The sequence below is a fragment of the Parasteatoda tepidariorum genome, chromosome 8, assembly GCF_982258835.1.
Source record: "Parasteatoda tepidariorum strain Cologne lab strain chromosome 8, Ptep-v5.0, whole genome shotgun sequence".
Lineage (NCBI taxonomy): Eukaryota > Metazoa > Arthropoda > Arachnida > Araneae > Theridiidae > Parasteatoda > Parasteatoda tepidariorum.
The window spans coordinates 78430019-78455360 of NC_141762.1; the positions used below are offsets into that span (position 1 = coordinate 78430019).

General features: G+C 26.6%; 1 protein-coding gene across 4 annotated transcripts; it reads right to left on the bottom strand.

Annotated features, from left to right (window-relative positions):
* On the bottom strand, positions 1-25339 carry LOC107451320 (TBC1 domain family member 19). 4 transcript variants are annotated; one of them, XM_016067388.4, is made up of 18 exons: positions 25260-25339; positions 22486-22595; positions 19704-19776; positions 18843-18955; positions 17146-17220; positions 16892-16955; positions 14937-15036; positions 14713-14773; positions 13436-13556; positions 11731-11843; positions 10072-10146; positions 8959-9021; positions 7451-7601; positions 6261-6370; positions 6078-6169; positions 4264-4379; positions 1847-1917; positions 1-219 (listed from the first exon to the last, which is right to left on the bottom strand). In XM_016067388.4, exons 2-18 carry the CDS (start codon positions 22579-22581, stop codon positions 109-111), a joined length of 1605 nt encoding a protein of 534 aa, XP_015922874.1. In that variant the 5' UTR covers positions 22582-22595; positions 25260-25339; the 3' UTR covers positions 1-108. The 4 variants fall into 4 exon arrangements, with proteins under 4 accessions (XP_015922874.1, XP_042906708.1, XP_042906709.1 ...); XM_043050774.3 differs by having other exon boundaries at positions 25036-25267; XM_043050775.3 differs by having other exon boundaries at positions 24889-25266.
* Positions 25340-25342: the final 3 nt, after the last annotated feature.

The window sequence follows — 25342 nt, forward strand, 5'->3', positions numbered from 1 at the left end:
TCGAAGCTAAAAATATAGTTTATTATTTATAAAAATAAATTAAGTATAAGCAGAAAGACACTGTAAGCATTGTGAAAATACAATATATTTGTATCTCTCAAATCAAACTCATCGTGATGAAGCAGCACTGTAAACGTAACTAGAGTGATGGTGGCTGTTGTTTAACATTCCATGAAGAATGGGAATAACTTTAACAGCAGATATATCTGCGAGAATATTCTGAAAGGAATTCAAGCAATTAACAATTGCATTAACTATATAAGGAATTTAAACAACTTATGAATTTATATAGGAAGTTTTGCTTAAAAATATAAATTGTATGATTATCACTAATACTTACTGCAAATGTAAAAGACTGTCTACTGAACATCTTATATTTATAAATTTCTACCACTTATCAATAAAGGAGATACAAGCTACTATGATGTAACATATGACAGAATGGCTAAATACAGTTTTGTTGTGAGCACCTTTAAAATATATTCTTTATGAAGCAACAAATTCTTTAAAAAAAAAAAGGACTAAAAGACATGCATTCATATCGTGGGTTTCAAGTTATATTCAAATGAGAATAAGAACAAGAAAAGGATTAAATAATCTAAAATCAGTTTTTTTAAGGATAAAATGATAGGCAATATACATTACAGGAGCACAAGATAAATTGGTTTTTGATTCTTTCGTTGCTCTTATCTGACTTTTAATAATGATCGGTCAGAGTTAGGAAACACTTTCATTTTTAATCCTTAAGGTGTGACCCCTAATGTGCTTAGTTTTTTTTTAACTCTTAAAAGAGTTTTAAAAATATTGATTTAGGGTGGTCATTGCAGAACATTCTACATAGTTTAATTAAAAATGCTAGGTTATTTTGTACATAGATAATTGTGCTTCAAATGCAATGAAGGAAAATAAAGACTCTAAGAAACGTTTGATTTTAATAGTTTCAGTGGCATGTCACAAAATTACTGCTATTTTTATATAGGTGAGAAAAGCAGCAATTTGGGAAGTATCCCAATGTTTTTTTTTAATAGATAGGTCAAGAATTTGACTTTATAATGTTCTTTTTACTTTTCAGTACATTTTAAGAAATAGAAGAGAAAATCAAAATAATTTTACATACAATCAATAAATTATTCACATTCTAAAACAACATTGAGAAAAAAATGCTTTCAAATCATTTAAGTAAAGATCAAAAGCTTTTTAAATTATAAGGCATAAAAATTTTACATCACATAAAATTGCTCACATTTGTGAGCTTAAATATGTATGTGTATTGAATGAAGAAAGCTCAATGATTCTTAAGACAAAATAAAACTTATTTTAAGATAAAAAATTAATACACACCAGAGTAAAATAAATATTCATAATTACTTAGTCTAAGTGTAATTTTGTAATCTTTTACATATTCATTTATGGTAAATCATTGACAAGCTTTGATTATATTATAAATGATCTTGATTTTAAAAATTTAATGTGTTCAGATGAAAAAAGAAAAGGAGTTTCTTTTTTGATTTAAAAAAAAAATATTTGAAAAGGAACATTTGTAACAAATTATAGTTGCTTAAATTTTGCTAAGAACAGATAAAATAACAACTATCACTTTTAAAAATATCTATAACAAATCAAACTATAATTAAGCTTAGTTATTAAACACAGTTGCATAGCCATTGGAGTACATCCCTTGTTATATGTGTTCAAAATAGCGACTTCACTTGTGAAGTGTAAACACAAACACTTTCCTACTTTAACCTTTTCTAATAAATAAAATGAAAAATCAATATGTAAATGAATTGTAAAATATGATGTACTTCATCGGTTAAAAAATACATGCTGATGATAAAACAATTACCTCCACTGTTGCTTGATTCTCAGCTTGTAATAAAATAGACTTCCTTAGAGACATTATACCAACAGCTAAAACTAAAATTATTAAAATATTAGAAGTTTAAGAATATTACTATAAGTCTGAATTTTTTTCAAGAAAAACATATTAGATAGAGGATGTATAATTGCTGATAAACTTATTAAAAATTACTTAATTTGACAATGTTTTAAAAAAATGTTATTTTTTTACATTTTAATTTTTTCAACTTTTCCCTCAATTACTGCATTTTTTGGTGCACAAAGTGACTCTTGAAGACCATAATTACAATTAAAGATGAAGGGTGAGAGTGGACTTATAAGGGACATTCAGAATTGAAAATTTCTATTCTCGAAACAAATTGAAGTTGGTGCTTAGTTTGAAAAAATTATATTTTCTGTTAGATAAAATGTCACGATTAAAACACAATCAAAACTTCAATATAAGACACATAAAACTCTTTAAAACCCATCGAACATCTTTTTAGTTGCTGCTATTGATTTTAGAAATTTGAATTGTTTCACCTTCAGATGATCCACTTGCATCATTGTGATAATTTAAAATTTTGTTTTTCAGCATGAGTGAAACTAAGGATTGGCTTTTACGCATTGCAAAATCGATTAATTCAAATCAAAAATAGAAATTTATAAATGGGTACAAAAATTTTTTTTACAATAAAAGCCCTAACAACTTAAAACTAGGAATAATGATCATTATTTTTATAAAAATCAGATTACAACTAATTGGCATTAATATTTTAAGGTTTTTAAAAATATTTCAATACTGCAATGCATTAAAAAAATAATGGTTTAACCCAAACAGAAATTAAAGTACAACTTTGTTGTTTTACCATACAGAAATATATGTTTCTCTGCATGTTATTCAATGGAGTGTTTGATTGGGAAATTTTATATAATAAATATAACTACAGGTTTTGAAAATCATAAAATTTCGGAACCCGTGTGACCCTTCCATGGAACTGCTTGCATTTGAGAACCACTTTTTTAAATTTCAAAACTTTTCAAATAAAAATAATTTTCATAAATAAATAACAATCTCTTTGCAAAACTCTTTAAAAAATAACTTAGAGAACTTCAAAAAGGAAATGAATAAAAATATATAAAAGACTAAATATAAGTTACTCATTCTCTTTCAAGATACACATTGCAAATGAGAAGGGAAATAATTTAAAAGATGTTGGGAAAACAAAATTAATTTGATTTTCCAACATCTTTTTGGGGAACTAGTAAATTTATGAAAGATTAGACAACATGATACTTCTCTACGCAGCAGTTTACATGATAAATAAAATATGTGGAAATTTAACTGAACTAATTTCTATTTATATTGATTTGATGATTTAAATCTCAACATAATAAATTTTAATTATTATTAGACATATTGTTTGGACAAGTATATGTGTGCACGAGTTAAATTTTCTTAATTGAAAAATATAGTTTACACTCATTTTAAAATAAACAAACATTTCACCAACATATAAATTTTTAAATTAAAGTAGTTTATATATTTTCCAAATTTCTTAATAAGGAAATTAAAAATAATTGGCAAGTTTGAAACTGATTGAGAAAGCATAGTAGATATAAATGTAATTTTAAAAACTGCAGTAGGCAAGAAGTTAAAAGTAAATGAAGAGAATACATAAACATTTTTAATTGCATGGAAACGAAACTTTAAACATCATTAATTAAAAAAAGTATAGTTTCAAAAATAGATTATTTCAAAATTTCTGTCTAAACGAAAAAAAAAAAGACATTATATTTTTCTTACATGTTATGTTTAACACAACAAGGCATTTAAAAAACTGCAATATTTTAAAAGTTTATTAAAATGATCTGACAAAGCTTGTAAGCAAAAATAATTGTATGTAATGCTTAAAAAATATCATATGGCATTTTAAAATTACACAGTATATATAAATTTTAAAACAAACTAAAAAAAAATAGGAATTTAATTTTTAAAATAATTAAAACAAAAGAAGTGGATTGTTGATTTTTATTCTGTAAATTCTTTACACTTTAAGAAAAAGTAGAAATATTTAGGAATTTCAATAGATACATATATGCGCGTAGTATACTAGAAGAAAGACACCAAACTATTGCTATTGAATTATCAATACAATCTTCTATAGGTTATAAGCTTAAGATTTCTTTTTTGTTTTCTCTGATAAAAAAAAAGAAGATAGATTTTATTTAGGGAGAAAAAAAACTTAAGTAAGGAAACAAAATCTTTTAATTTCTTTTTTACAAATAAACATTAGTAAGTTAATAGAAAGACAAAACACAATTAAAACTATGATAAAATTATAAAAAGGCAAATTTTCAATATTCTGATAAGAAATAATAGTGTATCAGTTATAATGATTTCAAAAGAATTACTATACGCACCAACAATTATTTCAGTTGAATCATAAGCCAACATACAATCCCACAACTGCAAAATCTGGTCAGTAGCAAGACACCCCGAAAAAGCCTTAATAATCCATTTTACAGCTATTTTCAAACTGTTACAAAAAAAGAAATTTCTAAATCATATCAGCTCTGAGAAGTTTGCTTAGTCATAAATATTTAAATAGAATAAAACAGTAAAGAATTTATTTTTTTAAAAAAACTTGTTTTGTTCATTCATATGAATGATACAAATTTGTTTGAATAGTAAATTATGAAATAATATAACAACATTCATAATTGTTTTGGGAATTTAATAAGTTAAATAAAAATGGAAATGTGATTAATGATTGATATCGATTCCAAGCCTATTATAAAGAAATATTTCCTATAAGTTTTAACATTTCAAAAATTTTAGAGAGAATATAAAGCTGCATATTTATTGGTGACAATGTACAAGCTAGAACTGCGCACAGGCTGCCAATACTTTCAGGACAAGTCTGTGCCTGTGAATCTGAAACTACATATACTTCAAGCTGCCACCAGGAACAAGAACCCTGGTTCTGCACAATGATAGCTCACTGCCTTAACCACAGTGCTATCAAGGCTGCTTGACAAAGTTGGTAAACAGAAAAAGGAATCACCCTTCCTTTTATGAAGAGATTCATTGCAACTGTCACAGTAAGATAAGAAATTTATGAGACTTCTGAAAGATTCCTTTGAATAGGTTGGTTACAATCAAACATTTCACTTTTTTATAAAAGTTTGAAGACTAAAGTCATTATGCATTTTACAAACAAACACATTTTAAAAAACACACTAGCAAATTATCATCACAGAAAAATAGTCATTTGAAAAGTATTTTATTTCATATTTTCACTCCCCCCCAAAGAAAGACAGATAGTTTATTCTCTTTACAACTAAAATCTTTCATATATATTTTGAATCAGTTTAATTGTGAATGTTCTTTCCAAAGCGCTAAGCTTATTTGCCCCCCGGAAATAAAAAGTAATAATATTTCGACGATAGTAGGTAGTTATATTGAAATCTTATTCAATTGAAATCAAGGAAAAAATTAACTATAACTGATTTTCTTTGAAACTTTTTAAAACATCAAAGCTTTCAAACTTGTTATAAAAAAAAATATAGCTTGCATACCAATATTTTGCTTTGAAAATTATGTAGGAATTACAAGTTAAATACAGAAAAAATTATTTTTGTCACCGAGTTCTAAGGTTTTACTGAAGTTTAAATAAATTCACACAGAGTCACAAAATTGAGAACAACATTTTGCTTTTGTACAGTTTTGGTGACAAATTTTATACTTCAAAATTGTTTACATATTTTGAGCATCTGTAAGATATAGTTCTATTTATTTAAATTTAAATTTTATGTAAAATAATAATAAAGGAAAAAGTTATAATATTGCCACTATTCTAAATAATAGTGGTTTTTAAAAATATTTAATTTAATGTTTCTAGTATATTTCTGTTCTGACTCCTTTTTTCACTTATGATTTATTTTGGATAGTAATTAAGTCAGTCTTAACACAACGTCAAATATATGCTTATTAACTTACAAAATTGGATATCAATTGATAAAAATAAAAATTTCATGTTCTTTAAATAGGCAAGTAACTATTATGAATAGATAAATTTTTGAAAGCATTAATCATAGCCTTTATCTTAACATGTTTGAAATATAAAAAATTCTTAGATAATGCAGGTGCATATAAATTTTTGACATTTATCCTACATTTTAATATAGTCGTTTAAATCAGATTAAAGTATGAAAACAGTAAAAAATCAACTTACGGATAAATGTCATGAACAGAGAAATGGTAAGCCAATTGAGGTTCCACCTCATCAAGCAAAGTTTCAAAGGACAGCGCAAGTGACAAAACACCCTAAGAAAAAGGACAACTCGGATAAAAAAAAGATACATATAAAAAAAGTATTATGTGTTTAGTATTGGTTAGAAGCACATTGAATATTAACCTGAGGGTGAGAGGAGAGGTTATGCAGCCGAAAGAAATACCGCACATAAAGTTCACGGAATATGTGGTAAAGGGTTATGGGATCTTCATAGATATAACAAAGAGGAGCAACTGGGAAAGAGAGTTAGATGATGAGTGAAGCAGTATAGAACAGTTTACTTTAAGCATAAGATTTTCTTAAAAATTAATATATTAGCAGGCATATAAAAAAGTTCAATATGAATATTGCAACAAATCTTTAGTTACAGAATAAGAAGGTAAATTAAAAATAAGGAATATGTTACTAGCAAAGACTGAAATGCATTGTATACAATGCCAAATTTTGTCTGGCAAAATATGTAATGAAAAACATTTCACATATTGCCTATTTATTGTAATCAATACCTAACTGACAAAGTATCCAATGATGATTATTTCACACTTTTATTTAGCAAGTTATCTTGCTATTTAACATGAAGGTTCATATTTCATTTTATAATATTTAATAGAAAGGTATTAATTTTTAATAATCACCATGTTTTCATTAATAATAACAGGAATGATCATGATAATAACTTGGCAGGGATGTGTGAGCTATTTTCCAGTATACACTAACACAGTATACCATACACAAAGTTAAGCTGGTTAAAGTAAAATCAGTATTTCATGCAGAAATTGATTTATTGAAAAGAAAAATATTAATTTTGACTGGATATCAAAACTTTTTTTTTTTAAATAGAAAGCAAAGACAAACTAATGTGCTGCTTTTTTTCTGTTCACATCTGCCAATTTTTCTATCATATTTCTGTCTATACATCTATTATATTTTACGTGAAGAACATTTTCCATTGAGTACAAAGTATATCATATTTCTCATAATTTACACTTTGCCTAAAGATGCAAGCTCATTATATACAATGCCAGTATTTTGTACATTGCTGGTAACATATATATAGAAAACATACAGAATTCCAATAACAGATAAATTATTCATAACTGTAATTACAAAATAACATTTTAAATTATCAATATTACTATATTACCACTAGAAAATTTGTGAATCTGCTTAAGTATATTTGGTTTCTAAAATGTCGACAACTAAAGTGTAAAACAAAACACTTTGTAACTAAAGATCAATAAACTTTAAATTTACAACACAATTAATAAAATAATACAAACTAAACAAACAAATAAAATTTATTTTTATCTTACCATACATGGAAAATCCATGAAAGGGAATCACACCATTAGGAGGATAGACAACATTAGTGTGTGTACCTCGCAAGTTTCCTTTCACTGGATTAGCTGAGCTAATTTCAAAATGTGATTGAACAGATGTGTCTCGAGAAAACACAAGGAGTATCTACAAGCAATAAGAGAGCATTAGGATCATAAAAAATTAAGTTTTAAAATACAGTGAGTTTAGTAAAAAGAGTCTTCAACAATTAGCAATAAAAGGATGAACTTGAAGCTATATTGATTGTAAAAGCTCTACAAAATTTTGAAATTAGTAACAAAGCTACATTACATTACAAAAGTTGCTGATAGAAGTTAATTGAACTTAACATTGAATTTGGTTTGAAAACTGCCTCTTGTCATAAGGCTGAGATCAAACCTGTGACAGTGTGTGAGTGAAAAATACACACATTTCCATTTAATGCATAGCTTTCTTCAGTACATAATTTGTATTTATGTTCAATTTGCCGTTATAGCAATTTTTAAAAATTAACTTAGGTAATATCACCTTAAATATATTATTTGTTTACTCCCTTAATCATCGATTGTTTCAGAGGTATTTAATTTTGAAATCAGGTACTTGTTATACAATTCAGATAATTCTGCATAAGTATTTTTTAATTACAATTAAATGTTCGCATTAATTTGAAATAAGTTGCACATTTGGGATTATTTATAACGAATTGTACAAACTTATTATCTATTTTTGAATAGCTTCTTGATATAAATAATCAATGATATAATCTTTTTTAAACTATAATTTACATGATTTGAAATATGGTGATTATTAAACCTTTACTAATGGTTATAATATGAACATCAATGAATCTAAGAAACAAATACTCCAATGAAAAGTGAAGCAAAAGCATATTTAAAAATTTCTTGTGATTCATAGAAAAGATGGAAGATAGGTTGACATATTTTGAGCACTAAGAACAAGAGTCTCTTGGTAAAAAAAACATTCACATTTTATCCCAGGTTTTGGGCATCGAAAACATGTTGACTTTTTTCCCATCAGAGAAAAAAATAATAACTTTCAATAATCATTGAATCTATTAAACCTTATTAGTTCTCGGTCAGCATGTTTCACTTTTTTTCTCATTAGTCTTATTACACTTTTTTGTGGATTTTGCAGACTGAAAATCATGTAACTTTTAAACTAACTTTTATTTACATTAGGCTAACTAATATCAAAGGTAATTCTAGTCAACTAAAGTTACCTTTTTATGTCTAGTTTTAATATGTTGTAAAATATAATTTAATAACTAAGATGATTTTTTTATATCAAACTACACTCACAATATTTTATAACATTTTCACTTATTAAGATGATTACAAAATGTTGATGATTAAAATTAGACTGAAACTCTAACATACAAAATGAGCAAAAATGCACAGAATTTATTAAATTTTAAATATTTTTATCTAGACAACAAACTATGAGTAAATAAAATAGATGCAATGTTTTTAAATAAATGTTTTACTTGATACAAGAGGTCTTCAAACACAAAGTATTGATCATCGTTAGAGGCTGTCAAGTGTATGTCCTAAAATATAGTATTGTAAAATAAAAATAAAATTATATTTAAAAAATTAAGAAAAATAATGCAATAAATTACAAGAAATTTTACTAATATACATATAGTTCACATTACTTTCTAAGTAAATGCTTTGCTACATTACTTGTTTTATTTTACTATTTTTAAAAATCCTAGTCTTTGAATAAATAGAAAATTTTGGCATTAATATTTCCAATACGAAATATAATGGTCTGTTGTTATTGCACTTTTTCAAGAAAATACTTCTTATTCTTATTTAGAAATTATAATTATGGAATTAAAAATTAAACTCATTAATGGAGTTGAAAATCACAAGTAATAAACTTAGAACTTTTTGTGTAGTTAAAAAATAAGGCTGTTTTGAACGTTTTCTAAAAATTAAAAAAATTGTATATTAATTGAAAAAAAAAATACATTTAAAAAAATTATAATTATAACATTAATATGTCAATCAATTTTCCCATCAGATTTAAATTAAAGTTAATCATTTTACAATTCACTAAAATAGTGTCAAATATTTTAACAATTCCAGAGTGCTCATATTCTCGACCGGCAGAGGTAAAAACTGTTAAATGAATTTTGAAAAATGATTTATCCAAGGAATTCTTGAATGTGGCTCATTCATTATTTTAACTCTTTCTTTTTGAAAGAAAAGCCCACTTTGAAAACATTTAATAAATATTTCCTTCATTCAAAATCATTTCAAATCTTCTTCATGAAAATGTTTTCTTTCATTAAAATTTTTAAAGCCACTTTTGACAGAAAAAGGCAGAGATTAATAAAACTTTTTGAGAGCGAAAGTTTTTTTTATTTATTATTTTTAACTACTTTATACTATATGTATGTTAAACATGCAGAAATCACGACTCTGGAGGTTGAATCTACATTATTGCAACAATGCATTATATAATTTAACACACACCTTTTCAAAATTGCATCAATAATAATCACTACTTTTATACATTTTGAAAAATTGTTAGTAACAGTTCCTAAACATTAAAAAGTTGCAGTATCAAAAATACATAACCAGCTACATACCTTAAAAATTAATTTATCAATCAATAGATCATGCTGAAATACGCAAGACTTCAAATGCTTGAAGTTAAGTTTATGCTGGAAATAGATAAATAATATTACCTAAATGAAGTGATAGCTACTATCTAGAGAAAAAGTTGAATTTATATATGCTACACATTAAATTATTCATAAAAAATTATAAAACGGTAAAATTTTTAATCACAACTTGGTTTGCAAGTGTTTTACAAAAAGAGTAAAAGTTAGAAGAAATTTTAACTTGATAATGTGATAAGTGAGCAATGTTTAACAATATATGCGTCCTGTTCAGTGTTCCTCTTAGCAATAATAAAATAGGGCTTCTTTTAAAGCCAATAAAATAGACATACATTACAGAGAAAGAAAAGGTAACATCCACTCATTACGTAGAACTAAATTTTAATTTTGTTATTGATATCTCTTAATACACTCAGCACTCCATGTTATTACCCGGGCCATTGAATAGAGTGCAGACAACTAGAGTTTGTTTGATCGTGAGTGCAAAAAATACCAGCAATATTTACTCATAATTAAAAAATGCTAGACTAATTTGGACAAAACTAAGCTGTATATTAATAAGAATATTAACGCAGAAAACAAAAATATTCATTCCTCTGTTGCCGTGATCAAGAAAATAGACAAAAGCATCAGTATTATCTGATGCTCAACATTTACCTTAATTTGGAAACTAACAGAATATTTAATAATAGCGTAAATATATTTTTTATGTTAATATATGTTTAGACAACTGCAAAATGTAAGCAAATATGTAATTTAGAAAATAAGAAATGGATACAACAAATTGTTCTTTTCTTTTAATGTTAATCACATAAAAGCATCATTTAAAATAATATATTAAGGATAAAAAATACATTTAAAATAATAATTTCGCTCTCTGCAACCATTCTTAACAATTAACACATGTTGGGATACTCAAAAATATACCATACAAGAAATATTTTTGAGAACCAATAGAATTTCACGAAAAGAGTGATTAAAATTTTCCAACAATAAAATTATGACAGCATGTTTAATTAATTGAAACCTTTGTAAAGAAATTTACAAATATTGTAAACGCATTCGTCTAACTTAATGAAAGCATACCGGTCTTCATGCTGATTTTTGAACGAAGCTGCAATATACACTTGTGATCATTAATGTAAAGAAATCGCTATTTCGATAAATTTTAACTATAGATAAAGACTACCCAGGATAAGAAACTAGGTGGCTTTGTAACTCATTCTTCATTCAAAGGTTATTCGAGATGCTTTACGTTTAATGTATGGTAATATCAAAAGAAATAATGGTTTACAAATTTAGTTCAATGGCTAAAAATTTTGGGTTTAGTACAAAAATGCGTAGGCTGTATAATGCAATATCAGAACTTCTTATAATAAAATATGGAACATATAAGCTTCTGCATTTTATTTCTTTTTCATGGGAAAATTTAATTTTATAAAAGTGTATTTTGAATAACATATATGTTTCTAGAGCCACACTATAGAAGCAAGGTAAAATTTTAAAGAAAATATTTTCATATTTTGAAGAATGGCACACCAGTTAAAATCAAAGTTAATTTAAATTGTACATTTATTACATTTTATGCTTTTGTTTTGAGATAAAATAAGACACAATTATACATACAGCACCAGATATGTCTACACCCAAAATGAGTGACCACAGAGCAGCTCTTAAAGTATCAGGGCATCCTTTTTTGCAATATTCACGAGCAACTGCAACATGATTTGCTTCAAGAACTAAAATGAATGGAGCTGCTGCTTTAATAATTGTTAGAGATCCTCATAACAAAAAATTTAAAAATACAGTTAACTCTAAAAGCCATATCAGAGATAGCAATAATAATATTTCATGGTCTCAGTGTATTCCCTCATACCATCTCTAATGCTAATCTCTCCTTAATACCATAATTTTCTGTACAGCAATTTATTCATAAACAAATCTTAATGTTGTTTCCTTTTAGTGCAACACTATGTCTATGGTCAAAAACATGAAAGAACACGTTTTTAAAATTTATTATTTTTCGCCAATTTCTCGTATTTATTGACAAGTAAATACGAAAAACTAGCACCCACCATCTTCAGTAACTTAACAACAGTTACTACCGTTTCTTTAACACTTTTAAGAGCTGAACTCTACCGACAACATTTATTTCCCTGCTAAATGGTTAATGGTTCAATGCAATTGCTGTCCAGCCTGATGGCCATGCTCATCGATCATGGGGAGGTAGATACTTCACTGTCATCAGCCTGGCGTTTGACCAGTTATCTGTCGTGGATTGGTATTGCTGCCATGTGGTTTTGTGTTTGGATTCACTTACATGCCTTTTTTGCATAATTTGTGATGCTCATAATCATCACAGACTCAAAGCTTTGTAACAGCGAGTCCGTTGAGGCTTTGTGTTCTTGTGCCGGCAAACCATGTTGAGAGTCTTCAAGTGTATACATATAGGTCTCTGGCCTGGATTGCATTAAATAAATTGTTCCAAATAAAAACTTATGTTATGATGTTTCCAGATTCTTAGTTTATATATAAGTCTTATAATGCGCTCCTAAGAATCTTAAGAATGATGGTTTAATGGAACAAAAAAAACATGCTGCTTATTAGTTTTAATTTATAAATAATTTTCCTTAATATTAAGTCAAAGAAATAATTGTAAAATTGCAACAATAGTTCAGAATGCTCAAAATCATTGATAAAAGGAAATCATCAGAGGAGGCAATAAAATAATCACATTTAATAAACACAATCTAACATTGAAAATTTTGATTCATATCAATTGGACATAAAGGTTGGACACATTATTAAAATAAAGTTTTTATTTTTATTTACGGTCCTTGATTACTTAAATGATGTTCTTTTCCTTATTTATCAGATAGAGTTACATTTTTCTGGCAATTGGCAGTTATGCCAGACTTACTGGTTGAATCCATGAAAATTTTTATGAATGTATTTATAGATTATTAATCTAAGTTTAATTCCTCTAAAATTAAAAGAATTGATGTGAATGATAAGATATTCGTGTTGACTACAAACAATTAATTTTTTTCTTTTTAATAAATATATAGCCGACATTTTTATATGAAAGATGCCATTTTATTAGTCATCATCTTTCAAAAGTGTAAAAAAGAGTATTAATATTGAGAAAATGGTTACAAAAGAAATAAGGCTAATAAAAATATAAATAATGTGCAACAACTGAATTTTTGCATACTAAAGCACTATGATAAAAATAAAATCAAAATGGCATTTTTTTAAAAATCAGAATTAACTTATATGCTAAAAGAACACTTCGAAATACATTATTAATAATAATTAACTTGTAGCTTACCACGCTTTCCTAGAGCAACTCTATCTTTCAAACATTTCTTGGAATAATCAGAATTTGAAAAAGGCAAAATGTTAAGACCTAGATGATCAATATTACCTGATAACTCTTCAAATTGCAAACGCTAAAATGTTAAAATTTCATTAAAAAAATTTATTATAATTATAAGTATGCATATAATATATTAAAAGAAGTGCAATATTTTAATGTTACGTTCAAAATTACAAGGCTACAGTGTTTAACATTGTATAAAAAATAAATAATAACAAAAAAAAACAACAACCATATATCAAATAAACAAAATTGGCTGTTCTACTTTAGTGATTTGGAGGATCTATTGAATAATTTAGCTAAAAAATATTCATCAAGTTTTTTGATTAAATATAATAAAATTTAGAACTGAGAGTAAATTTTAACTGATAATTTATTAGACAAAACCTGAAATTATTTTAAACATTTGTAGAAAGACGTATTTTAAAATTATTACTTTAAAATGATAACTAATACTAATAGAAAATAATTTTAGCAGATAAGAGAACAATGCTACATTGATGAATTGGTGATTAGAATTTTTTTTTTGGTGTAACAAGTTTTTGATAGTGAGGTTGAGTACTGATCAAGAGATGGAGTTAGTATCTAAATGTTAGATACAGTTGTTTGCTTACTGAAAGTTTTGAACACCCTTCTATTCTATCTGTAATCTTAGGGTTCTTCTTGAGGCTCCTCAAAGAGCACTCCTGATTATTTACTCAAACTTCTAGTTTCATCTGATGCCCTGTTTGTTTTCCTTTCACTTTTTAGGTTTATTTCCCTTAAGCGTCCAGGGAAAAGGCTTGCTTGGATGCAATATAAATGGAAATCTGAACCTAGAATGATGGCCCTTGGATTTAATCTCTGCATCTCTTGGTCTTGGAAAACAGAATTGACTTAATTGCAATAAAGATTAAACTTTTGTGGAGATACCTTTGGAGAGTTTTTGAGTTCTGACCAAATGAATTTTAATAACTATACCAGTAATTGTTAGTTCTTTACACTATATTCATCCACGGCTCTGTATTGTAACGACACCAATAAAGGTTAATTGCTTAGTTTTATAGATTTTATCTTATTTCAGTCATATGATCGGTTTCATATAGGTTATTATGAGTATTTGTTTGGAACTATAATTTCTATTGAAATTCAACTGCTCCTTTGATAATTGCTTAGTTCACTTAAAATCCACAACACAATAGAGTACTTATAATTTAAAGTTTGAGTGAACAATAGTATAATTGACTTACTAATTGGTAAAAACTTTTTACATTCAAAGGAACTTTTATAAGGCCCCAATATGTAGATGGTCTAGAAAGAAATATTTTATTAGCATAAAAATAATTTTTTTAAGTATTTTAAATGAATATAATTAGCATTGATAGTAAAATTCATCATATTCAATAACAAAATTCTACAAACTGAGTTTCAATAACTAAAGCAACTAACAGCTCACATAAATTAAAAACTTTACCCTGGATCTGGTGTATTGGCTGATACATTTGGACACTTTACATTTGTTAAAACCTCTAGAAAATCTTTAGGAGAATACACAGGACGAAATCTGCTTAAATCTGAAATGTAAAATTTTGTAGTTTAAATATCCATAAGGAAGTAAAATGTAGTTCATGTTAAGAAATATAATTCTATATATATATTTGTAAAATATACAGGTAATGGAAAATATATAGAAATCTTTAAAATGTATAAACCCAAAAAATAGTTTACAAAACAAAATACATAGTTTAAATTAAATAATATTTCTTCTGCTTAAAAGGCATTGTGATAATTATTTTTTATTTATTGGACAATAAATAAATGTAGAGCAGGAAATGGCATACAAGGAAAATTACCATCAAAACCCTCGATATATATAGAGGATTAAAATTAAAAGATTAAGGGAAATTTTAAGTAAATTTTATAAACTGTGCATGAAGCTAAGTACACAGAAACCTTAATATAAATAAAGACAAGTATAGTCCAAGTAGTAAAAACAAGTACAAGTGCTTTATACAATAATAATGAATAAAAACAAGTGAAGCCCTCAGAAATTTATTAAATAATGGTTTAAAAAGAAAAAAATAAGCTTAAAAATTGGTAAAATTTTGTTTTTGTAAAAAAATCAAATTAAAAAATAAGTAACCACAAAAAAAATATTACGATAGATGTAATAAGAAAGTCCAAACACATAATTATATTTTAGTTTACAAGGGAATATTTGTTGTATAATATGTATAGATAAAATTCTTGTAAAAATAAAATAACTCACAAAATATACATTATTGGTAGCAATTAACAATACAGTGAAACCTCAACGAAAGACAACCTCTGCGTAGCTACCACCTCTATTTACAGCAACTTTTGGGAGGCATGGAATTTTTCCCATGGACTTTGTGTTGAATAAAAACTTTAAGAGAGACCATACAAACTCTCCCAGCTACCGGGCAAACCTCAGCACCAAATGTGGAAAAGATCAAATAAGAAAACACGGAAAATTATCAAAATAACGAATAAGTAGATTCAAATATATTCAAAATATTGTGAGTGGTTCTTGTTTAGAAAGTTCTTTTTGACAATCTCTGAAAGTAATCGACAACCTCATTTTGCAGTCAGAGTGCACTAAAGAGAATGCGATCAAAATTTAATTTTAAAATTGAATGTTAAATAAGAGAAGAAGTAAAAAAAAAAAAAAAAAAACTAAGCATGTTTAAAAATGTATCTTCTCACTTTTTAAAGCTAATTTTTCTGATATGAAATTAAATGCAAACTTAAACAAAAAACATAATTGCTTATTTATTTAAAATAGTTCTATCATTTATAGTTGGTAAATTTGTTTTCACTCATAATTAGGAGCATTTTTATTCGTGCTAAGTTTTATTCGTCTCTCCAGTCGGCTTTCATGATGTCAACACAAGTGGTATTTCTGCACTAAGAAAATGATATTGACTAAAATTAAAATTGTTTGCCAAAAATCATGTACCTTCGATAACATTTTAAAGTCAATGGAAGTAACTCCTAATAACGACCAACCTCCATTAACAGACTGATTTTACTTTCTCTTTTACTTTTATAGACCTCAATAATGACTTATTATGAATTGGGTGCTCTGGGTTTGTATTTAAAAATTGGATTATTTGTGAGCGATATTAAATTCAAGATGCAATTTTTATATAACTCTCATAGAGAATATGAAACAAAATCTATATTACTTGAATTAATAACACTAGGAAAAACAGCCTCTATATAATAACACATTCATCTGATTTTCCGACTTCATACTAAATAGAGTGCCTAAGTAATATATAAAGGTTTAACAAAATAAATCAAGTATTGTCACTGGCAAATTAAATCGTCTAAATAGCAATTTCCTTTCAAGTAAAATAAAAAGTCAACATATTTAAAAATCATGTAAAGAGAAAAAAAAATTACCCATGTCTTCTGACCCAAGTTCGGACCACTTAGCTTCAAACTCAATCTGTTCAGAAACTGGACGCTACAGGATAAAAAAAAAAATTAATAGTTAAAAAATCTACACTATATATTACTGTAATAAAACACATGTTACTCCAAAAACCAACTTAAAAGTTACATGTTACTTAATACTTTAATATGGCTAAAAAAGTAATTTTAAAATCGCAATCCAAAATTGATAGCAAATGAAAATATTCAAAAAACAATTTTACCTTTCGAGAAAAGACCATGCTTAGCTCATTGGACATATTATTAAGGCTTTTAGTAATCCTATGCTCCCAATTTTCCTGAAAATAAAATAAAACATGCATGTATAGAGTGAATAAACAAAACTTGATGCTGAGTTGAATAATGAGATTACAAAGAAGAAAATAGTAAAAATTAATAATTGTCGCATAAAAAGTGAGAAATAAAAACAACAATTTTTTAAGAACCTTCAAAGAATTAATTTGATTCTGCATGACATGAACATGAGAAGTGAAAAATTTAAATGGAGTATACTGCAAAAGCATAATTTAGAAGAAGCGCTATAAGAAAAATTATTAATAAGATGGCAAAAATGCAAATTGACTTTCTCCCCACCCTCTCCCTCAATGACAAGAAGAATTAACAAGAAAGATTTTGCCTGGTCTTGAGTGAGAGACAAACTTTGCTTTTGTGCAAGGAAAACTATACACTGATAAAACTATATAGGGTATAACTATTTAAATAACATGATTCCAATAGTAATTTCCTACTTCAATCGACTCAGCTGTAGAGAGTTTTACGAAATAAAATCATTAGATATATTTAACTTTGATGACTAACTTGGGCATCCTTACAAATTTACATTTTGGTTATTTGGCAGTCATAATAAATACTTAAATGACATTTCAATGACTAATATAAAAAATTTCAATTGAAACTAAACTATACTCTTTCTTAACTTTAACTCATAATATTGAGAGATTTTAGATTTTCAAAGTTCTAAATATATTTTTTATCCTACTTATTTGATTTCAAAAATATCCTATGATAAAAAAATCTAAATAAATAAACGTCAAATATAAATTTTGCTATGGAAAAATTATAAGATGAACTTATTTTCTTCGTGAATGTAAGTTTCTAATCACAAATCTGCAGTTTTTTTAAATACATGGTGTATATCCAACATACTTAAAAATAACTCAAGCAATGCAGAGTTAGACAGAGAAGATAGAGAAATGGTCAAATAGATAGAGAATGGTCATAGGTAGATAGGTTAGATAGAAAAATGGTCATGTTCCAAAATCCTTATGAAGTTCTAATATTATTTTTCGAAAAAAAATTCTGCTTTAGTTGGCTGACACTGACACATATGTATAAATTCAAATATTGAAGGGTTATGTAATAAGTACCAAATATACTAAGGTATAAAATATTATATAGATATATTTGGTAATTATTAAAACTGCACCAATACTAAGCAGTTTTAATACAGATACTTTGAAATTAAGAGTTGTACGGCCCCTCGAAAGTGCTATACACAGAAGAAAATTACTTGATAGTGGTAAATATTGACTATAATGAGTATACCGTGAGCAATAGCACCATGCCAAGTCATGCTGAATACATTTCATCTTTATTCTAATAGCATGCAATTTTTTAAAACATATAATTGCTTATTTAATACTTTTTTTTGAAAGATATTATGATGTAAACATTATGAGTTAAATAGCATTTTCTAAACATAAAAAGTTACTTCAATAAAGAAATAATTAATTTGAAAAATGCAACATTCCAATGAAGCGATTATTAAAATAAAAATAACTAAATAAGAGAACTAAAATAAAAATATTACTAAATAGGAATGAAACATTTATTGTATCGGTATATATTAGTTATTTATGAATAAATAGTTAATTATTGTGATAAAAAGAAAAAGCCATACTTGTGCTTTCTTGATATATTCAAGTGGTTCTTTCTTTTGAGGCACCTTAGAACGCAGACTAGGATTTTTTACAATATGTTGATAAACTAAATTACGCAATTTTTGTTTATAACCTGTAATAAAAGTAAATACAGATATAAAAACACTTATTTTTCATAAAAATTCTGATGTAACATTTGATTTAGAGAGCTAATTCAAAATAAATATTTTTTTTAGAACTTATCAGCCTGGTATTTTGTATAAATAATCTCCATACAGATAAGCCAGGTAATTACAGTGTCCACTTGATAAGAATTATAAATTTCTTACTAGGATCAGTTATGTAAGAACTTTGTTTGGCCATTTTTGGTCAAGCGTTTTTCAGAATGATTTCGCTCAGTCGAAGCAAAAAATTTTATAATTGTACATCTTCAAAAATATTTGTTGGATTATTTTATCTTCTGTATTTTTTTTGTTGTACCAAATATTTTATTGCAGTGTGCTACAGTATTTCACTTCAATAAGAGATAACAGTAATGGATTTAAACAGACAAACTTAAATTTTGTAAATAAATGCAACATTATATTTATTATCCTGTCATTTTATTTCAGTGAAAGGTATTGCTATCTAATCTTCTAACTATCAACCTGTTAATCTACAAAATTTTTTAGAATGAAGAATAGTTTTCTTTTTCAAAGTTACTTAGCAAATAAGAACCTTCTATAGATTTTTAAATTTGATTCAACACATTATGATTTAATTTAACAAATTCTAACTTATTAATAGTAACAATAAAAAAAGACCGTTTCTTTTTAAATGTAATGTTTGCATACTATTTAAAGTAGATTTAATAAAATAACTCAAGTATCTTAGTTATGTACCTGAATCTAAAATAAGTTTTCTCATATGATCTTCTAAAACATCACTGGATATTTCAGGATCCAAAATAAGTTCCTGTGAATCAAAAAAACATGCAAATTAATTTCTTAAAAGAATAATAAAAAGTTATGACAAAAGACCTAAATAAGAATAAAAATTTACCATAAAAAGGAAATTATTTAAATAAGTAAGAATTTGATAACAAAACTGACTATAGAAGTCTCAGTGTAATTTACAAAACATATAATTTTGCAAAAATAACTTAGTGATAACCAAAATTAAAAAATCCAGACTGCCAGTATCTAACTTAAATCTTTATCGATTAAAGGATTTTTTTTTACACATTTGAAAATTATGTGGCGTTAGAAAATTCTCGGCATTTGGCAACATGAAGTCATTTTTCTAAACTCCCAAAAACATAAAAAAAAGCATGAAAAGCAATCTGAAAAGTAAATCTATAAAATTTTTGATAATATGGTTATTTTTTAATACATTTGGAACTGCAATAAAATAAAAAGTTAATGAAAAAATTTAATGCAAGCACATTGCTTTTGACAATTCATTAAGAATATTTTGCAAGGATTAAAATACTAAAACAGTCAACTAGATGAAAAAGAGCTGTCTGAAATTTTATTGAAAAAATAATCAAAAATATAGTAAAATAAGAAAATATTTTCAGAAATCGTCATTACAAATAAAAAGCATTAATGCCTGGTAAATTTCTATACATATTTTCCCCATATGTTCAAAAACAATTCTGCTATTGTAAAATTTTAGGCTTAAAATTGTATCAAATTTAAAAATCCCTAAAAATCACTGTCCAATATCAACTTGAATTTAATAGAAACATACATTTAACAGTAATAGTACTGAAATTTATCTTCATTATGAGAATATTTTCGACTGGAAAAAAGTTTCACAGAGAAAAAGATGTTTCATAAAAAAAATAAAGGTCTATTAGAATAAATTTAGAATAATGTTTAAAATTAATTTTCGGGATCCTGGCATGCTTTCAGCCAGGTATGGGGTGGGAAAGTGAATTCTTCTACTATGTCATAACAGCAAACCACAGGTGGCTTCCATTGCAAACCGAAATGCGTTATTAACTCCAGGTTTATTGTTTTTACGGGGATACAACAACACAATTTCAAAAGGCTGGGAGGGGGGAGGAGAATTTTAGAACTTTAAGCTTTTTTATAAGCATTTTGAGAAACTACCGTTTTTCCTTAAGTTGAATTTGTGAAGGTACCGCTAAACGATAGTAAATTCACCACGGACAGACCCCTGTATTGAAATTACTTTTTGGTCAAATGTCCAAATCTTGACTTAATTAAAGTTTGTATACACGGTTGTTAAACCGTTTCTACAACACATTCATGCAAAATAGGGCTCCAAAATTCTATTGATATAACACATTCATAAAACATTTGAAAATTTTGATTCAGCACATATTTTTTTACACTTACTAAACTGGGCAAGCAACGGAGAGAGAGAAAAATTAGACTATATTTTATGAGACATAAGTGCTGCTGAATTTAATTACAAAATTTTAAAAACTCTTACTTTATATTTGCTTTAAATTTTTTTATGAAAATCTACAATATCAGTGCAGGTGTTTTTTTTATCTATAAAGTTTGAATAAAATTCATTTTATCTTAACATTCCTGTTCACTGTTTTGTCTGTCTAGAGAATGAGGATGATCCTTGTGTTCTCTTAGATGTACAGTTAAATAGCTTAAATTAAAGCAAACATGAAAGTGCAGTCTAGTTCATTGTTTCTTTTCTCCTCCTTTTTGTGGTTTCTTTTTTCAGTGTTTCTATAAAGGTATAAAAAGTTTTATACCTTTATAGAAACAACTTGTAAGCAACTTTTTAGACCTATTGCTTTCCGATTTTTTTTTTAGAAATTGCATAATGGCCCACCACCACTTCATTTCTATTTATGTTTTTTAATTTCCAGATCAATCGGCTTCTGTTATGCTTTTTTAAGGATTTCTGCATTACAAATTTTATGAAATCACTTGATATGCAAGATTCTTCTTAAACAGTTGTTAATAAGTTTTTTCATGTTTTTTTATAGCAGCGCCATGTTTCAGATCCATATAGTAAGACAGATTTAATGATAGTATTGAAAATTCTAATTTTTGTTAAACTTATTATGTTTTCGTTTTTCCAGAATTTATTAAGAACTGCTTTGTTAAATATATTTAGTATATCAGTTTTTCCCTTGCTGTTAATTATATTTCTAAGATACATATAACTGCTTATACCTCCTATAGTTTATCATTTTCCAATAAGACATTTAATTGTTTAAGATTAATTTTCAAAATTTTAGTTTTATTTTAGTTTATAATAAACCCACTTTCTTTGCCTCTATGTTTAAAATGTTTGCATATCTTGAAGGGTATTGATCAGTAAACATAAGTCATCTGCAACATCAAAATCAGAAAGATATTCAGCAAGGTTCCATTTTACACCCTTTTTACTCTCTGATAATCTCTTCATAATACAGTCAATAGCAATTAAAAAGATTGTTGCAGAAAGTATACAACCCTGTCTAACGATGGAATCAACCTTGAATTCTGATTGTTGGCCAGCATAGATAACTTGTACATTGTAATTTTTATATATATTCTTCAATGTTTACTAAATATTCTGGAATTTTATAGTACTGCAACAGCTTAAAGAGTGTTTGTTCAATGTTGCCATGCAAATTTTTATTCAGTCAGTAATAAACTTTACATTTAACAACAGAAATAATTTATAATAGGAAAAAAGATATACCTGAAGACTCATTAAGAGCTTTCGATAAACATCTGTCTTCTCGATTTCTGAAGCTATAAAGTTAGTTGATGTTTGAGGCCAATATGCATTTGCCATTTCTAATAGCAAACCTGAAAACATAAAATAATGATGAGTAGAAGAATGAACATATTTTATCTTGACTTTATAAAAATATTAAAATTATGTGTACAAGCTGTTAAACTAGCTGAAATAATAAAGCAAGTACTTCCTTACATACAGTAGAGATTATGTTTACAAGCTGTTAAACTGGCTGAAATAATAAAGCAAGTACTTCCTTACATACAGTAGAGATCTTGCACCGAATAATTATGTAAATTTATTTTTTAAGAAGTCAATACATTTTCCTTATTTTCATTTTATATAATACAAACTTTATAGAAAAGGATTAGTTTAGATATAAATTCTAATACTATATATAGGTGAATTTTCTATTTTATAGATTTATAATTTATTTCAAATAGTACTTCAAAAATCTTAACAGGGTACGTAAAAAAAAAAAAAAATTATGATGAATCCCCTAAAATGCACAATTTTCCATTATGAAATAAGTCTTGTAGGCTAGACTTTAAAAAAAAAAGAAAAAAGAATTTTTATTTCTCTTCTTATTAAACATCAGAAGAAGAGCGTCTTGGTTACTAGAACCAAATTTTTAATTTTCCTTACAAAATCTGTTACAACTTATTAATATTTTCCCCTTGAAATTCTTTAAACTCATTGAATATTTTGATGGATTTCCTTATGGCGACATGATCATTTCATATTATTTCTTGATATTTTAAAACAATGCTAAGTTTTGTAATGTTATCTTAAACGTGTTAAAGTTTTCAGGAATACATACTTATTTTGTCAAATTTTTAGAGGAGACTTATTGTAAGACATCATCAAGATGAATTAGAACATTATAAGAGACACAATACTTTTGTGGTTATTTTAAGAAAATATCAAGTTATTATGGTATACCATAAAATGCCTGACTTGAGAGAGCACTGTAGCTTCACACAAATACTGATTGTCAATGAATACCAAAAAAGTGCCCCTTTCCCTACAACACAATTTCTAAGTTCTTGTTTTAAGAATTTCTCTATGAATTTGCTTCTAAAAAATAGTTATTCTGATTCTTAGAATAGAAGATTAGTGTTATTCTGTAAATGAGCAATGAGTAGGAGGAAAAAAAAATTAATCAATCAGAGTAACTGAATTGAAGATTGCTAACAAAAATGCAGGTGTTTGTAAAGTCCAGTGGGAAGAGAGAGAGAAGCAAATTCTCTCAATTTGACCCTGCTACATGCAAGTCAAAGTCGTGTTGAATGGTACATATGCTCACCAGTAAGAAAGAAAAGTAGGGGGGGGAGGGGAGATGGGAGAATTGAATGTGTAAGATTGAGTAAAAGGAATAGAGGGGTACTGTTAGAAGTTACTTAACTGGAGAAGAAAATGCTAATAGAAAGGGGGAAGAATTGGGTAGAAGAGATATGGATTAAGAGGCTGTCTCCTAAGAGATGATCTCAAACTCATTTAAGCGTTGTGGTATTTCTAACACATTAAATGAAAGAGAAGATGTACTTTTTCGTTCCTGATTAGCAGGAGTTAATGTCGGATCTATAGACAATGATATTACTGATGAATTGAATGAAGAGTGCATTGACCTTATTTTGGACAATGACTCTAATACTTCTTATGATGGATTTTTGGATTCTGATTAATGTAAATAAATCTTTCTTTTAATGAATTATTTTACCGTCCATATTTATTTTTTCCACTGAAGTTTTATTTTTTCACCCATTTGTATATGCTACATTTGTACCGAAACTTAAAAATAGAGATTGCTGTTGAAGTTCAGGTGATTTCTTTAAAAAGACGCTTTGCATTTCCTTCAGTACCGTTTATTTGCACCCCTCTTTATTGCGGCAAATTTTGATAAAATTAGGAGGGCTTTATCGGTATTTTACGGTAGACATTTGGATTATAATTCTTTGATGAATTAATTAGTAAGCGAATTTTTTCTAGTATATTTAAAATAGAGACAAGTTTATAATGAAAAGTACTAGAAAATATGCCAATTCTGAGTCCCAAGGACTTATAGTTTCTAAAGTCAAGTGGAATTTCTACTAATTTTTATTTTAACTAATTTTTTTTCTCCTTATCTCCCATTTAAAATACTAATATAGTACACCGACATATTTGAATGCAAAAATGTTAGTTAAAAATCTGAATAGCAACTTGAATACCTGCTTACTGTCCTTTCCTTTATAAATTATTTATCCACTAAATTTTTGATAATATTATAAAATGAACAAAAATAAATTATTCTTTAATTATATAATACTGCAATTTTTAACTTTATTTATAACTAAATAAATAAACAGAAAGTCAATGCTTTACCAAACAGAGACCATGCACACAATGCAAAAATATATTGAATACCAATTGATATAACAGTGAATTATTTAATATTCCAAACGACCATAAAATAAGGAGAAAGCGGTGATTAAATAAAAAACACAGTGTTGTTCAAAAATTTATTATTACATTAACAAAAAGATAGATCTCTATTAAAAGAGTAATCATCCTCTGAATAGGATATTTAGTTCAATCAAAAGGCATCACGAATAAATAACTAGCATACTAGTAAAACTTTATTATAGTATAAATTACGTAACAAGAAGGAGAATAAAGTTTTTAAGAATTAATTAAACCCTTGAGGAAATTAAACAGAAAAAAAATTATTGATACAAAATAAACAGAAAACATACTGAAACGAAACGAGTCGAGAGGGTACTGACACACCGGTGAATTTAATAGAAGTGATCAGAATTAGCTTATAGCTTTGATTAAT